The 18656-nt window shown below is 32.4% G+C and overlaps 1 protein-coding gene across 1 annotated transcript in view; it reads left to right on the top strand.

Moving 5' to 3' along the window:
- The window catches only part of LOC143065288 (uncharacterized), a 29493-nt gene that overhangs the window by 336 nt on the left and 10501 nt on the right, over positions 1–18656 (top strand). Inside the window, exons 2-14 of the mRNA XM_076238777.1 lie at positions 1251–1384; positions 2107–2311; positions 3025–3180; positions 4256–4391; positions 5517–5635; positions 7334–7428; positions 8327–8489; positions 8790–8920; positions 9328–9426; positions 9722–9988; positions 10283–10489; positions 14654–14822; positions 18180–18347. Of these exons, the coding sequence (XP_076094892.1) occupies positions 1251–1384; positions 2107–2311; positions 3025–3180; positions 4256–4391; positions 5517–5635; positions 7334–7428; positions 8327–8489; positions 8790–8920; positions 9328–9426; positions 9722–9988; positions 10283–10489; positions 14654–14822; positions 18180–18347 (2049 nt within the window). The remainder of the gene's footprint in view (positions 1–1250; positions 1385–2106; positions 2312–3024; positions 3181–4255; positions 4392–5516; positions 5636–7333; positions 7429–8326; positions 8490–8789; positions 8921–9327; positions 9427–9721; positions 9989–10282; positions 10490–14653; positions 14823–18179; positions 18348–18656) is intronic.

Genomic DNA, 18656 nt, shown 5'->3' with positions numbered 1-18656 from the left:
AGTAAACATCAGTACGTTGATGGTTTTCTGTAACAAAAGAAGAAATATATTTTGTTCAATACAAGATGATTCTTTGCATATAAGTTATAATCATTCTTATGCCATTATGGAGAGGAAACAATATCGGTATTATTTACAAGATGTTTCAAAACTACTAAAGTCACAGTACCCAAATTGAACCTATTCAACAAGAATAGCTTCAGAAATCTTACAAGATACAATTATTTTATGCAACATATATCCTCCTGTATTGTATTTTCGACCTATTAAATTTTTTTCCCGAATTACTCTTTTATATGTCTGATCATAGACATGGCTTTTATTTTGAGAGTCACTAGTATACTTGTGCATAAAATAATTGTATCTGAAATATATTTTGATCTTTAATTTTTTGGTGGAAGAAGACATCAATTTTGTCTGGATCTTAAAAAAGATAGGTGAAAAAACTACGAAAATAAGTGCTATTTAGATACCCTCTGACACATCAAACTGTTAAGAAATATTTAGTCTACATGTAATTATGGTGAATAAAATTTAGAAAGTCTTTTTGTTGACCTTAAATAAAATATTATTATTCTTTAAAATTACCTTCAGATGAAGCCACCTACATGACCAACCACTTTTTAGGTTTCCAGGATTCTTTTTTTGTCTGGTCACAAAATCCCTTTTTTAGACCACAAAAAAATGCCTTGGAAAAATGAAATTTGTTTACATCTTTGATTTCCTGTACTTAATTGGTGATCACAATACTGGTAAATTAGTATTAAATTTGTCTATGATACTGGTATAACATTTTGTTCTTGTATAAAATAGAGTAAAACTGGGCAATACGATTTTTAAAGCTGTTTTAAAAAAAAATTAAAATAGTTATCAATAAGTAGTGTAAAGACTTCAGTAATAGTAAGAGAAAAACCTGACCATGTGCAATGCCAAAATACATGTGTAGATAGTACCATTTAAAGTGCATGGGTATGACTATACTATTTAATATGATTTTGATTTACAAGTGCTGAGAACAATATCATTAATCATTGTTAATTATACCAATAAAAAATATTAAGCATATTTTCTTGATTTAAAAGGAATTCTATTGGTGGCCAATTAACCAAAACTGCTCCAGACTCAGAATCTCAAAATAGATTGATAAACTACATCTGTACATGTTGTACTTATTACATTTTGTATTGAAATCATTGCCCTTCAAACTACATATATAATCACAGAATTTTATTTTAATGCCGATTTTTCAGTTAGTAAGGAACAGATTCTCAATCTGCAGATACATTTACCAAAGGACTGGAGCAGTAGTTTCAAAAACTATAGAACATATCTAATCGTTGCTGTTGATACAAGTGGATCTATGGGTGGCAGTCCAATAAAACAGGTATGTTGAGAGTAGGCCTGTGGCCTGTAGTCCAATAGAGCAGGTACATTTGTACATCTATAATATTTGTATTTAGAGAGGATCTGTTGGTCATAGCTATATAAAGCCAGTTTGTTGATAGAGAAGCTAGTTCCATGGAAAAAAGTAGAGCAGGTATATTTGATTTTCTGTTGGTGGTTATTTAACATAATTGGTAAATTTCAGTTCCTTGATATGTTGCCTTAAGCTTTGTAGAAAGGAGTTTTGAATGGTCACAAATTTAAAGAATTTGAATTTCTTTTGCAAATGATATACAGAAGAATTGTAATATATAGACAATGATTATTAGAAGATATTGTATGTATTGATTGATTGTTCATATTCCTGCAAAAGCAGTGTCTTGAGTGAATTAGTTAAAGATGTCTTCTCTGGTGGTTTAAGTTGCCTTGATCAATGACATCTCATTTGTCTAATATTTACAAAGAAAAAATAAACTTTAGTAAAAAATCTTGGTTAAACAGTATGGAGGATAAACATCAACAAAAGATCAAGCTAACTTGCTAAGTAACAAAAGTAGATGCATATTTATAATAGATTACTATTCTATTCTACTGAGTTAAGCGATATAATCTGTTTTTCTAATAACATATAGAAAAATACTGAAGTCAGTGTTCTGAATTGATTTGTTGGGAAAATATGCATTTACATTTAATTTTGTCAACTACATTTTGATTTATTAACAGGTAAAAAGTGCCCTCCATGAGCTCCTGTCTCAGACTATACCCTGCAGTGACATAAAGACAGATGTTATTTCTTACAACAGTCAAGTGTCCTTGTTGGAACTAAATACAGAAAATTATCAGAAGAAAATTGATGAACTCAAGGCATCATCAATGACAAACTTTATCATTGTATTTGACAAGCTAGATATACTACTATCAAAAAATGGTTTGTATTGATTTAAACTTTTTCAGGTGACCCCAACCAAACACAGATATTCTATCCCTTTGCACCAAATATCCAATTTATTAGAGCTACTATTTATGCCCCACCTACGATAATAGAGGGGCATAATGTTTTCTGGTCTATGCGTTCGTTCGTTGGTCCGTCGGTTGTACCGTCCTTCATCGTACCGTTCGTTTGTCTGTCTGTCCGGCTTCAGGTTAAAGTTTTTGGTAGAGGTAGTTTTTGATGAAGTTGAAGTCCAATCAACCTGAAACTTAGTATACATGTTCCTTATGATATGATCTTTTTAATTGCAATGCCAAATTAGAGTTCTGACCCCAATTTCACGGTCCATTGAACATAGAAAATGATAGTGGGAGTGGGGCATCCGTGTATTGAGGACACATTCTTGTTTTGTCCTGCAATTGATTAAAATCAAAACCCTTAACCAAATAGAGCAATAAAAAAGACCAAAACATAATAAGTTTTTGTTATGTCTAAAGTAAAATAAAGTTTTTGTTATAATAATTTTATATACAAGCACTTGCACTGTCATATTCTCTCTGTCACAAATATGTTTAACTTCACTGTACCCAAATTGCTGCTGAAATCTTACAAGTTATATTTGGGACAAAATAATTTGTATGTTTATGATTGGATATTCTTTCCACCTAGGTAAATGGAGCATACTTATGTCACATGGTCTTATTTTGTAGAGCATTCCTATGACAGAGCAGTAGTGGTTTTTATGACTGATGGCCAGGATACAGCTAACAATTTTGAAATGGTCAATAAAAGAACTGTCAGCTGGAAAACAAGAATAGATTCACTAAGCATACCTGTCACTGTTCATTCTGTAGGCTTCTCAAAAGGTTTGTTACATCAATTTATTACAAATTATAGGATTTATAATATAATATCACTGGACAAACCATAAGTTAAAGGACAATTAAAATACAAAAAAGACAAAAAGGGCAAGCAATAATTCATAAAATATTACACATATACCTTGAAATTAAAGACCAGACCTCAGCTGAACTATTGTACTATCAAATGGCCACCAATTCCTGCTCTACTAGTTACATATATCATGTTTCTCATGATAAGTAAAAAGTTCATGTTTGGTGAATATAGATATAAATACTTAAGGCTCTTGATTATCTAATCATGAAATCATAAACTCACAAACATTTTCAAGTTTTCAGTGAGCATATTATACATTTATTTCCCTTGTCTGAGGGAAATATGAACACTTGTTCACCCAAGAAAAGTCATATTTCACGAGGTCATCGCCCGAGGGAAATATGACTTTTCGAGGGTGAACAAATCTTCACATCTCAACACAACATATACAATGATAATCAGTACCGATTTATAGTTAATTATTTATTTATTCTTTTCTATTTGTTTTTAGATTTGAATTTTTTTTTCAAACAACCCTATCAAAATGAAACCCTCGTGAAATGAATATTCTTGGGTGAACAAATCTTCATATCTCCCTCAGGCACGGGGAATGAATGTATATTGTTTGACGTCACGTGTGATAGTTTTAACAATCCAAATGTTGATTTCGCTATTAAAATCAACATGCAGTGGAATAATATAAGTTATTCAGGATCTTTACTGAGGATATGGGTTCATATTCCCTACCACTGTTTTGTATCTCCTAATAAAAATAGGTCACTGACAGAAAATATGAACCCACATCCCCATTGAAACTCAAATAATAATTATATTATTCTGGAGTGCCCTGATTTCAATATTAGATACCTTTCTGATTTTTGTTTTTGTTCACATGGTACTAGCAACCAATCAAATTGCAGTATAATCTCAGATATTTCACTAGAGTATAATATTACTAGTCTTACTTTTATGTGGAAATGAAATGCTATTTTTAGTCAGAGACCCTGTTATATAATTAATTATATTAATTGAGTTCATTCACAGATCACCAGTTTAAGTTTTTGAAAGATTTGACCGATGCTGGTGAAGGAACAGGGATGTTTAGGTACTGTGAGCCGAGTGAGGGTCCAGATTCATTGACAAAGAAATTACAGGAACTCTTTGATTTTATTGTACAAGGGTAAATATCATTTAGGAATTGCATGAAATTTATGATGTTATGATATAGCAGTTGTAAGTTTGCCTTGTTATAAATACTGCCTATATTATAATGTTATGATAACTGTCATTATGAATAAAAGGTGATGTGTCAATCACACAACAATTCGAAGACAAAAATGACCAAAAGACATTAGAGGACAAAATTCAGTCTTCAAAAAGGTTTGTCCATACATACTGTCAAATTTTTAATCATTCTAATCAGTACTTTCAACTCTTAGTTTCCAATGTGATTTAATTGAGAGAAAAAAAAATGTATGCTCAACGTATATTTGGAATGTCTTCAGATAGTAATAATTAGTAAAATGAAAATCATTGGCCAGTTTATGTGTAATTTTCATCTTGGTCTAAGTAAATTGCATGTAAAATGAAATCATGGACACCTAAATTTTATAAAAAATTCTGGAAATGTAAAAAAAATTTAAACAAAAACATTATTATAAAGTTTTCTGTGCATACACATTTAGAGAGAAAAGTATTCTACAGGCACTTGCAAATATAGATTCCTCTTTTCAAGTAAGAGCAACTTAAAGAAGTAAAAATCAATAAAATTGAGAATGGAAATGGGGAATGTGTCAATGAGACCACAACCCGACGAAAGGAGGGGCACTCTTGTCATGCTTCATTGAATCTTTTCATAATCAACCAAACTTGCCCCCTTTTAATTTGTCTCTGACTTTAACTACCGGTATTTGATGTTTTCTATTTACAACAGAGTTATAACAGTTAATTTTTTCCTGATATTGCATTGAACGTGATCTTGATTTTACCTCTTTTAGCCACTCTTACTTGACTGAACATCAGAATGTCATACTTACTTGTCAAAAAAATATAATCCAGACTCTAAAGTAGGTTATATGAAAATTGTCTATTGTTTATTATGATATGAACTCTCAAAGTCCATGACAAGTAAGGGTTTTTATGTAGACTTCATTGGTTCTCAGAACATTTAAATGTGATAGTGCGAGCCAGACATGGTGTAGAGTTGAGGCATTTTCCTGTTTGATAATTCTTTAAAAGGTTTTAGTACCCTAAATGTGTGGATAATTGTACAATTGAGTATTTTTTTAATAATTGTATCTTTCAGGTCTGGTCAGCATGTAGATGTTCATCTTTCAATAAATGAAGATAACAAAATAGAAGATAATGGCAAAAAAGTGCAATCTTGTGTTATCAAGGCACCTGTTACTCAGGATTTACAATCAGGTTGGTAGTCTTTACCATATAAAAAAATTAAACAGTAAAACCTGTATTTATAAGACGTCCGACTACGGGACTATGAAAAAGGGCCGGTTTGGACAGTGAGCCTGTTTATTCAGGTTTCCGTTTTGACCGGAAGTAATTGACTTGTTACGTCCAATATATTGCATGTTAAAGTTCTGTCTGATTGTAAATTATAAACTAATCAATTTAAATACAAAATGCAATAACTTAATAACTTCTTATGATCATTGTTTTGAATCTTCATATTCATTAGCTATAGAAATTTAAGAAACTGGTTGTTCCTCGAATTAAAAAAAATGATATTTTAACCGTGTTTTACATATCCTTGTCTGTCAAATGGACCTTGGAAGCATCAGTTTCCGACTTATCAATTTCACGTTCACTTTGTTTTTCATTGTTTTCATTTGCATCATTATACTCGCATTGTTTGGATTGAGACACGAGAGTTTCGTTTTACTTTCATGATCGTTAATTTCCAACGTTGGTATGGCTGATTAAAAATCCAGAATGTTATCAAATGAAATTTCATCACGATTGAAACATTGTCGTTCAGTGTACAATGCCCAATGATTGTTTTCATCCGGATGTTCTTCCATTATCATGGTCATTGGTTTAGGGGTTCACAACAGGGAACAAAAGATTTTGAAAACATGATGTAAATTTCTTACTCCTCGATTTGAAAAAAAATATATACAAGTTACAACGTAAGTTCGTTCTGAGATATATTCAGCATGTCTTAGTTTAATAAACATGTTTATAGTGTTTGAATAATTAATACAGCTCACTACTGTACCAAATTGTAAGTTCACAGTTGAACACCTGGCAAATTGATATCATGTAAAGTCATATTATATATTAAAAAACAAATTTGTTTTGATTGCATATCCATCATTTGAAATTAATTAGACAAACCGGTTTTGACAGGTAATAATTGATGAGATTAAGAGTATTGGGACTACATCATAAGACCGGAATTCAGAATACACAGGGTCTGGTTTACAAAGGGTATTTTAACAAAGATTTTGAAGGGAAAAAAATGGGACTTTAATTTTTCGGCCAGAATGGACAGGAAACCGATTTATTCAGGGTCCTGTTTACTCGGGTTTGACTGTATGTCCAAATTCTATTGAATAATAAAAGAAAATTATTACTATAACTCTTTGTTTCAAGTACTTATAAAAACAGAATTATTATATATTTTTTTGTTATAAGCAGTCAGTTTGACCCCTATTTGTTAAAATAAGCTTAAAAACATTGCTGATGTATTGTTGACTTGCAAGTAAATAATTTAACCTCATTGAATCCCCATTCATGTGACCTGCAATTTTACTCTTATACCAGAGTTGGGTTACGCATGATCAAGGTGTGTTCAGCTATTTCAAAAGAAAAGAATGTCAACATTGAAATTAATAAAAGGTTGGACTATTTGGTTGACTTATTTGATCCAGAAAATAGGCAAAAACAATGATTAACATATTTTTATGCCCTGCTGCTAGGGTAATGGGACATTACGTGTTAACCTTGACTGTCTATCTGTCTGCCAGTATAGACAATGCTTAAAACCAAAACTAGCTGAAGGAGTCAAATAATAAATTTCAAAAAGAAAAAAAATACACTCATATTTAAAAGTTATTGTATTCAAAATTTAAAAAGATATGTACATTTGTATTTCCCTTTCAGATGAGCCTGCTGTAACTGCAACCACATGGATACTAAATCAGACACCATCCCTTTGTCCAACTGTCAAAGTTCACATCACTCATAAACTGAAAGTGGTAAGCACTAATACATGAAATTCTAATCTTACTTTAAAATCTAAGATAATTGTACATCAGTCTCTCAGAGGTCTATTTTTTTCTTGATTATTATGCCAACACTTAAAAAGCTACCATAAAAATGAACTGTACCGTTCAACCTTGACCAAGTAGTTATCTACACTTGAAGTGTTAAAATGTCTGCACACATTTCCATTCTGGCACATGAATTTATGAAAAAAGATGCCTGTACAATAGTACATCACAGAAAAAGTCCAATTTTAGGTTATCAATATTTTAAAGGTTTGTTCATCTTTTGAAAATGTTGAATATTAGAGATAGTTTCTGGACTTAGTATAGCTGCTCATTTCAATTATTTTTCCTGATATCTTGGATTTTTGTTCATTTAAATATTGATTATCATGTATGAGTTTGGTGAATATATTTGTTTGTACTGTTCTAATGCTATCTATTAGCATGTATGAGTTTGGTAAATGTATTTGTTTGTACTGTTCTAATGCTATCTATTAGCATGTATGAGTTTGGTAAATGTATTTGTTTGTACTGTTCTAATGCTATCTATTAGCATGTATGAGTTTGGTAAATGTATTTGTTTGTACTGTTCTAATGCTATCTATTAGCATGTATGAGTTTGGTAAATGTATTTGTTTGTACTGTTCTAATGCTATCTATTAGCATGTATGAGTTTGGTAAATGTATTTGTTTGTACTGTTCTAATGCTATCTATTAGCATGTATGAGTTTGGTAAATGTATTTGTTTGTACTGTTCTAATGCTATCTATTAGCATGTATGAGTTTGGTAAATGTATTTGTTTTACTGTTCTAATGCTATCTATTAGCATGTATGAGTTTGGTAAATGTATTTGTTTGTACTGTTCTAATGCTATCTATTTGACAGAATTCTACTCTTAAAGAAGTGACATTTCCTTGTGATGTATGTAACAGTTCTATGATGACTCTAACGTCTGTTAAAGATAAATGTCTGTGGAGTATACAGATTTTGTCTAGAAGTACAGATATCGTGGCAACCAAACTATCAGAAATTATAACCGGCGAAGGAGGTAAAGTTTGTCTGTTTACTGAATTCTCATACTTAATACATAAAATACTACCATATTTTGGTGTGTATAACACACACTTTTTCTTTAGATATTTAGTTGGTGCACATTTGAAGACTGAAGGCGTAGTGGAGAAACCAGTATCACACTCAATGCAGTAATATAAAATAATTGATAAAACACAAAATCTTTTTAGAAAAAACAAGTTGAGGTTTAATTGGTAGTTGGGCAAGAGATTGTTTTTGGTGTGAATATTATGCATTGATTTAGTGTTAAGAAGACTGGTCATGTTTTGTATTTTAGATGCTTCTGTGATAGAAAAAAGATTAACAAAGTTACAAGAAAGGTTGTCACGAATACCACTATATGGCAAAGATATCAACAAAAGTCTAAGAGAAGAGATTCATAAAATGATGTCAGATATTCAGGGAAAGGTACATGACATTGTTAAATACAAATATCAATGATTTGGACAATTCTTAAAATGCTAGTCAACCTGTACACATTTATAAAATATTTGACATTTAACAATATTAAATATGCTGTTTTAAGTTTAGCCTCAGTAAGACAATTGTACAAGATTGCATTATGAGAAGATATCCTCCATTACATGTGTAAAATTTAGATCTGAAATTTATTTTTTCACAAATAGAATCACTCGTGAAGTTTTACTGTTTTGGATTCATATCCACACATTATCTCAAACATACATTGACTTTACTCTTATGTAAATAGTTCTTACATATTAAATTGAATCAAAGTTAGAATTGCTATTACTGCAATTCAATAGTTGTTTGTTATACCTTTTATTAACAGAGTTTAATTTACTTTTATTTTTTAGATAAACAAAATGTTTACATTAATAGCAGAATTTGCCAGAAAAGAGACCCCATCAGTTGGGATGTTGGCTAGAGCACATGATATGAGGTACCAGGCTCAAGTATGTAGACCATGTTTTCCTAGATAGTGATTCTAAGATATTGTCTTCATTTTCCTTGTTTTCTATGATTGATCTTTTTGATATTTTGTACAAATTTTATAAAGACAAAGGCCTTTTGATTCATCTCTTTGAGACTAAGGAAATTAAATTTTCTACAAGGTATTTTTACAGATAAACCTTTTCGTAAGAGATATTGAATAAAAAACAGGACCATACTTTTCTTTTATTGTCCCAAAATTAAATCAGACTGTTAATCAGACATGTTACAGCTTGATAACTATATTATTTTGAACAGTTTTCCAAATCTAGAAGACATAGGTTAATGGACCGAAGAGCCACAAAGAATTTGTCATCTGCCAAAACAGCACAGGAAGAGCTAACAGGACTACAGATAGATGTAGAGGATGTAAAGAACATCACCCAGGAAACATGTGACTTTTACTTCTGTGCACTGTCTCAGAATTCAATTAAGGATGTATTGATAGACAGTGACCCAGATGATTTGATAGGCTTTGGTTTGACTGTCAAAAGATCTGAAGTCATCTTAGATGAACCTTCACTAGTGAGTATATACTTACAGTCAAACATGTATTTTAAAGTAGTTACTTATAAGAAGTATTACAAGTGACTGCTTAAGAGACGTGACCTTTTTAAAGAAGTTCTGAAAAATAACTTACATAGCTTACATGTTTAAATACTGCCATTTGTATAAAATATTTCCATTATACTTCAATTGTTCTTCAGACAAACTTCTGCAGAAATGATTTTTAAGAATATTATTTGATATGGGACATTATTTTATCTTCCAATTGCTTTTGTATATTCCTTGAATGACATTCTTTAACTGTTTGTATAGATTTGGATACACAATATCAGTGGTACAGTTGTTAGTAAGACTGCTATGATGGACGCTCTGGAATTTAAGTTAAAAGTAGACGGACAGTTACAAGCACATGGAGGTTTCAACTTTGACCTAGGAGTGACAACAGTTGGACTTGGTAGAGAGCCAATCAATGCTTGGTTACCTTTGTATGTAAATCAGACACATTGGAAGAAAGTTAAGGTATTATGCTTATTATAAATCTGTTATTATATAGATCTGACAGTAGTTTCACATCAACTTTGTTCAAAACCACTGTTGTGCCAAAGCATTTTACCTTAATTTACTTTCGTGATAGAAGTTATTACGTTGTTTAATGCACATAGTTTGTGCAGTTAATTTTTATATTTCATAATTCCCGCAATATTTTGGTAATGATTTTACCGGGAGTTCGTAGCACATTTTAGGTTGTCATTCGCGACTGAGATGTTATGCGGAGTAATTTTCATAGGAACTGCATAACAAATCATTTATATATGTTAAAGTTGTGTGGAATTACCTTTTACACATTCATTTATAACGATAATCTTTCATAATTGTAGTCTTTTGCTACACAGCGTTCATGTTTACATTGTAACCGTTAACCGGAAGTAGGGAATATCTATTTTTGTGTATTCACTTTGTAAACTAGGTCGACTATAGTCAGTTTCAAATTTGGATGCTAACGATCAGCTGCTTTACGAACTTCAGATATAACTTTTCAGATTAGGTATTTTATAGGTAATTACATACGTAGAGAATATTTAAATACTATTTATTGTAAATTGCAATACATTTATTATTTTATTAAACCCCACCCGCACTACCAAAGAGCTGTGGTAACAAGGTCTCAAGAACACCCAGATTGGTTGGCCAAATATTCAGTTAAAGAAATGCAAGCGTTCCAAAAAGAAGATCAAGATCTAAAATACTTACACCAATGGAAAAAAGAAGGAAAAATACCAGAAAGAGAATTGTGTGCCAGTTTAAGTCCAGCCACAAGGAGATATTGGTTAAACTGGGAGAATATTGAATTGATAGATGGTATTGTTTATCAGAAATGGATAAATGCCAAGAGTAAATTAAATCATTTACAGTTGATTGTTCCACAAATATTAAAGAAGGATATATTGGTTTTGAGCCATAACACCCCTTATTCTGGACACATGGGAGTTAAGAAAACCATAGAGAAAATGAAGACAGTTTTTACTTGGTACAAGATGAGTCAGGATATAACAGAACATATACAGAATTGTACCATATGCAACAAAATAAAAGGAACGGGGAAAAAACCAAAAGCACCTTTGATGGACTATAGAGTGGGATACCCATTAGACAGAATTGGCATAGATATCATTGGTCCACTGACATTAACCAAGAAGAAGAATAAATTTATACTGGTTATAGGCGATTATTTTACCAGATGGATGGAAGCCTACCCTATACCACATCAGCATGCTGACCTGGTAGCACAGAAACTAGTGATGGAATTCATTGCTAGGTTTGGCATACCACTAGAATTACATACAGACCAAGGAAAGAACTTTGAAAGTGACCTTTTCAAATCTATTTGTAATCTATTCCAAATTAACAAAACCAGAACAGCTGCTTATCATCCATCATCAAATGGTTTAATAGAAAGGTTTAACAAGACTCTTGGTGGTATGATCAAGACCTTTGTCAACAAGAATATAACAAATTGGGATGAATACATCAATCTCCTGCTAGCTGCTTATAGAAGTACCCCTCATCCGGCTACAGGATTTTCACCAAACTACATGATGCTAGGTAGAGAGGTCAATATTCCTCTGAACCTGATGTTCAGAAGTCATGAAAACAGAACTGAGAACAATGAAGATTACATTTCAACCATAAAATCTCATTTTCAAAACGTCTATGAGATTGCGAGGGAAAATCTAAAGAGCAATGCAGAAAGACAAAAACGTGACCATGACACACGATTGACTGACAACAGATATGAGTTAGGGGCCTTGGTTTATAAATTTGACAAAACCGTAAATAAAAAGTTTCGCTCTCCATGGCTTGGTCCTTTTGTGATAACGAAAATTCTCAGCCCCGTTGTATATGAGATTCGCGGTGAATTCCGCACTGAGGTAGTTCACCATGATCGACTAAAACCCTGTAATGAAAACATGCCAATTTGGGCAAAAGCAAGTTACCAGTAGAATATTTAAAATGTGTAAATTTTAAAACAAATTTTTAAAATGTGTAAATTTTAAAACAAATTTTTAAAATGTAGAATATTTAAAATGTGTAAATTTTAAAACAATTTTTTAGTTTTTTGATATTTTTTTATTTATAGAATGTCAGACGGCATAGGAACCAAAGTATGGCAGTGTAGGCTTTGTGATTTTAAACATTTAAACAAGAAAGGAGCTGTGCAACATTTTATGTTTAGGCATACTCCCAATAACCAAATTCCATATTTATGTAATATCTGCAATTTTAAGGCACTAACTGAGGGAAAATGGAAAAACCATGCTAATGCCATGGCAGGAAAGCCTCTCAGAGAGGATTCTGCTGTACATACTTTTAATAAGTCCACAAACCCATACAATGTAAAGATTGGAAGTGACATTTATATTAAAACAACACCCTTGATGACAGAGAAAGAGGAAGAATTTATTCCAGACTATGATGAGGAAATCACCATCAGTGAGGAAGAAGTTGCCATTATGGAAGTAGAGGTAGATGGACGGGATGAGCAAATTGAGGGACTTAAAAATAAAATAAAAGAAATGGAGAAAAAACACAGGGAAGATAACAGAAGTATGGAAGAAACCCACAAAAAGCAAATAAAAGAATTGGAGGAAAGCCACAAATTCGAATGCCTAAGATTCGGAAATTTTATACAAAGATTGGAAAAGAGAAAAGAAGATCTGAAGAAAGAGCTGAAGTCAGCGGAAAAGAAATTAGAAAATGAAAACATTTGCACAAAGAAAATTAAGAGTGTAGTGACATTTCCAATAAAAAGAAAACTTAACTTCAGATAAACATTTTATTTTCATAAACATTGTTGTTAAATATTGAATATTGTTTTATTGCGCATGTATATATTTGTATATTTGTATGAATAAGAAAAGTTTCTTAAAATTATTAAGGAAGAGGCTAATTCAATTTTTCATTTTAATGATTCCTTTTGGTTAGTTCTTATATTGATTGAATTCATGAATAACTTTTTTCAAAAAGCTTGATAAATGGTAAATTGTTCAGTTTTAATTCTGCGGACAGAATTCTTTATTTGACGGGAGGCAGTGTTGTGCCAAAGCATTTTACCTTAATTTACTTTTGTGATAGAAGTTATTACGTTGTTTAATGCACATAGTTTGTGCAGTTCATTTTTATATTTCATAATTCCCGCAATATTTTGGTAATGATTTTACCGGGAGTTCGTAGCACATTTTAGGTTGTCATTCGCGACTGAGATGTTATGCGGAGTAATTTTCATAGGAACTGCATAACAAATCATTTATATATGTTAAAGTTGTATGGAATTACCTTTTACACATTCATTTATAACGATAATCTTTCATAATTGTAGTCTTTTGATACACATCGTTCATGTTTACATTGTAACCGTTAACCGGAAGTAGGGAATATCTATTTTTGTGTATTCACTTTGTAAACTAGGTCGACTATAGTCAGTTTCAAATTTGGATGCTAACGATCAGCTGCTTTACGAACTTCAGATATAACTTTTCAGATTAGGTATTTTATAGGTAATTACATACGTAGAGAATATTTAAATACTATTTATTGTAAATTGCAATACACCAGTTTTCATTCATTGCTTTGAAATTGGTAAACTTGATAAACGGCCGGCGCTACAACCACTATGAGATCAATGAACTAGTGAAGGGATTTATTTACATTCCCAAAAATCCCCAATTTCAAATAACAGTATAGAACACTACACACCTGTGTTTCCAGTAGTCAGGTATTCCAGCATATTCATTGGCTCATTCAAAAGTTCAGTCTGTAAGATTACAACCATTATAAAGCTTCACTGTTGTAATAGAAATTAGTTCTATTATTATTATTTTAGGACTTAAGTAATGGAAAAATTAAGAAAATCAGTGGAAGTTTCAAACTTCTGAAGAAAATGAATGTATCATGCAGTTATTATTTCTATAACTATACTAAAAGTATTTTGCTCTCTCTTTTGGAATTCCATTACTAAATTGAATCTTATTTCATGTAACTACACCATTGAATTAAAATGAAATTTGATAAGATGGATAAGAATTTTTATAGATTTCTATTAGAAGAAAAAACTGACAGTTAATTAGCAGTAATAAACATGAACCTTGTTATAAGAAATCAATACTACATTGTATTACATTTTAGATACTTCTAAAACCAGTACTTGGTTTTCTATGTACATTGGATCCTTTAGGATATGATTACAAACAGATAGATGTGATGTTCATGACACTTGGTAGCATGGTCAGTCAACTATCAGATGTACAGGAACATCAGCTTAAGATAATCTATGTCTACCAAAGAACCTGTCGAGGTAGGTATAGATAACTAAGAGACCAGTTCTAATGTTTGGTCATTCAACTATCAGATGTACAGGAACATCAGCTTAAGATAATCTTTGTCTACCAAAGAACCTGTTGAGGTAGGTATAGATAACTAAGAGACCAGGTCTAATGCTTGGTCATTCAACGGTCAGATGATCTTTGTCTACCAAAGAACCTGTCAAGGTAGGTATAGATAACTAAGAGACCAGGCCTAATGTTTGGTCATTCAACGGTCAGATGTACAAGAGCATCAGCTTAAGATAATCTTTGTCTACCAAAGAACCTGTCAAGGTAGGTATAGATAACTAAGAGACCAGGTCTAATGCTTGGTCATTCAACGGTCAGATGATCTTTGTCTACCAAAGAACCTGTCAAGGTAGGTATAGATAACTAAGAGACCAGGTCTAATGCTTGGTCATTCAACGGTCAGATGATCTTTGTCTACCAAAGAACCTGTCAAGGTAGGTATAGATAACTAAGAGACCAGGCCTAATGTTTGGTCATTCAACGGTCAGATGTACAAGAGCATCAGCTTAAGATAATCTTTGTCTACCAAAGAACCTGTCAAGGTAGGTATAGATAACTAAGAGACCAGGTCTAATGCTTGGTCATTCAACGGTCAGATGATCTTTGTCTACCAAAGAACCTGTCAAGGTAGGTATAGATAACTAAGAGACCAGGTCTAATGCTTGGTCATTCAACGGTCAGATGATCTTTGTCTACCAAAGAACCTGTCAAGGTAGGTATAGATAACTAAGAGACCAGGCCTAATGTTTGGTCAGTCAGCTATCAGATGTACAGGAACATCAGCTTAAGATAATCTTTGTCTACCAAAGAACCTGTTGAGGTAGGTATAGATAACTATGAGACCAGGTCTAATGTTTGGTCAGTCAGCTATCAGATGTACAGGAACATCAGCTTAAGATGATCTTTGTCTACCAAAGAACCTGTTGAGGTAGGTATAGATAACTAAGGGACCAGGTCTAATGCTTGGTCATTCAACGGTCAGATGATCTTTGTCTACCAAAGAACCTGTCAAGGTAGGTATAGATAACTAAGAGACCAGGCCTAATGTTTGGTCAGTCAGCTATCAGATGTACAGGAACATCAGCTTAAGATAATCTTTGTCTACCAAAGAACCTGTTGAGGTAGGTATAGATAACTATGAGACCAGGTCTAATGTTTGGTCATTCAACCGTCAGATGTACAAAAGCATCAGCTTAAGATAATCTTTGTCTACCAAAGAACCTGTCGAGGTAGGTATAGATAACTAAGAGACCAGGTCTAATGTTTGGTCAGTCAACGGTCAGATGTACAAAAGCATCAGCTTAAGATAATCTTTGTCTACCAAAGAACCTGTCAAGGTAGGTATAGATAACTAAGAGACCAGGTCTAATGCTTGGTCATTCAACGGTCAGATGTACAAAAGCATCAGCTTAAGATAATCTATGTCTACCAAAGAACCTGTCAAGGTAGGTATAGATAACTAAGAGACCAGGTCTAATGCTTGGTCATTCAACGGTCAGATGATCTTTGTCTACCAAAGAACCTGTCAAGGTAGGTATAGATAACTAAGAGACCAGTTCTAATGTTTGGTCAGTCAGCTATCAGATGTACAGGAACATCAGCTTAAGATAATCTTTGTCTACCAAAGAACCTGTCGAGGTAGGTATAGATAACTAAGAGACCAGTTCTAATGTTTGGTCATTCAACGGTCAGATGTACAAAAGCATCAGCTTAAGATAATCTTTGTCTACCAAAGAACCTGCCGAGGTAGGTATATATGACCTTTTTATAGAGTACATATTACAAACAATTCTATTAGATAACACCTTATCACAAGACATGGAATAATTCAGTTAATCTTTGTCTACCAAAGAACCTGTCGAGGTAGGTATAGATAACTAAGAGACCAGTTCTAATGTTTGGTCATTCAACGGTCAGATGTACAAAAGCATCAGCTTAAGATAATCTTTGTCTACCAAAGAACCTGTCAAGGTAGGTATAGATAACTAAGAGACCAGTTCTAATGTTTGGTCATTCAACGGTCAGATGTACAAAAGCATCAGCTTAAGATAATCTTTGTCTACCAAAGAACCTGTCGAGGTAGGTATAGATAACTAAGAGACCAGTTCTAATGTTTGGTCATTCAACGGTCAGATGTACAAGAGCATTAGCTTAAGATAATCTTTGTCTACCAAAGAACCTGCCGAGGTAGGTATATATGACCTTTTTATAGAGTACATATTACAAACAATTCTATTAGATAACACCTTATCACAAGACATGGAATAATTCAGTTAATCTTTGTCTACCAAAGAACCTGTCGAGGTAGGTATAGATAACTAAGAGACCAGTTCTAATGTTTGGTCATTCAACGGTCAGATGTACAAAAGCATCAGCTTAAGATAATCTTTGTCTACCAAAGAACCTGTCAAGGTAGGTATAGATAACTAAGAGACCAGTTCTAATGTTTGGTCATTCAACGGTCAGATGTACAAAAGCATCAGCTTAAGATAATCTTTGTCTACCAAAGAACCTGTCGAGGTAGGTATAGATAACTAAGAGACCAGTTCTAATGTTTGGTCATTCAACGGTCAGATGTACAAGAGCATCAGCTTAAGATAATCTTTGTCTACCAAAGAACCTGCCGAGGTAGGTATATATGACCTTTTTATAGAGTACATATTACAAACAATTCTATTAGATAACACCTTATCACAAGACATGGAATAATTCAGTTAATTTTCATTTAATTGCAAATAAGGATGAATAACCCTTAAAATTTACATCAGTGGTAAATAACCATATTATTCACAGGCGAATAACCTTTTTAGTGTCTAGATTTGCATTCGAGTTATCTCCCATGAAAATGACATCACAGACGTTAATAAACAAAATGGGCCATCAACATTTTACAAAAAGATTCTACCTTTGTTGTACATTGGATAATTCTATAACAGAATTTTCGATTGTCAGCTTGTGTTTGTTATGTAAAGAATATAGTTAGTGTTCTATAGGCCCTTCCACTGTTAGTTTGTTATAATAAAACAATTGTGGCCCCTTATAATCGATGAATATCCAGAATTGTCAACCCTTAAAAGTTATTTCACTGGGGACTGCTCCCTCATTAAAATAACCTTCTCGTGTTAAAAGTTTTGGATATTCACCTTTTCAACGGGCCATAATTGTATATTGTTATATTATGTCTTCAAGTATCAATAGTAACCACAACTTATGATAAAAGTTTGCAATACATACTTTTATTTTGGGAATTGACAAGATAGAAGTGCGATTTGGATAATTTATTTTGCACTGATTTATTTAATTGTTATTGTGACTTTCAGCATGTCTGGTGGACTTTGATTTGGTTGAACAAGTGAGCACTGTGTTGACTAACTTTATAGCATCACCTGCAGGGAGAACTAAAGATGTAATACCAAATCTACTGACATTGATTGGTTATCTATTATCTCTACCAAAAGATAGACTCAAGGTCATACTTCAGATGGATGGTAGGTTATTACACTATTTAGACAGAATTTGTTTTTATCTTGGTAATTTAAATTATGCTCCGCCTGCAATAGGTAGGAAGACATTGTATTCTTCAGTCTCATCTCATCTTATATTAGGTTAAAGGTTTTGGTCAAGGTACGTAGTAAACAATGAAGTTTTCATTTTCATTATGACATACATTTTGAATAAGAAACCAAATTAGATTTTTAACCCTGATAACTGTGGGAAATTAGTTCATTTTTCTGTAAAGTTTTTTTTAAGGTCGTTAACCATGAAGTTGTGGTCAATTTGACACTTAGTTTAAACAT

Source organism: Mytilus galloprovincialis, chromosome 2, assembly GCF_965363235.1.
Source record: "Mytilus galloprovincialis chromosome 2, xbMytGall1.hap1.1, whole genome shotgun sequence".
NCBI classification, from domain to species: domain Eukaryota; kingdom Metazoa; phylum Mollusca; class Bivalvia; order Mytilida; family Mytilidae; genus Mytilus; species Mytilus galloprovincialis.
The sequence above is the reverse complement of the archived record's forward strand: the minus strand, read 5'-3'. Positions and strand labels throughout refer to the sequence as shown.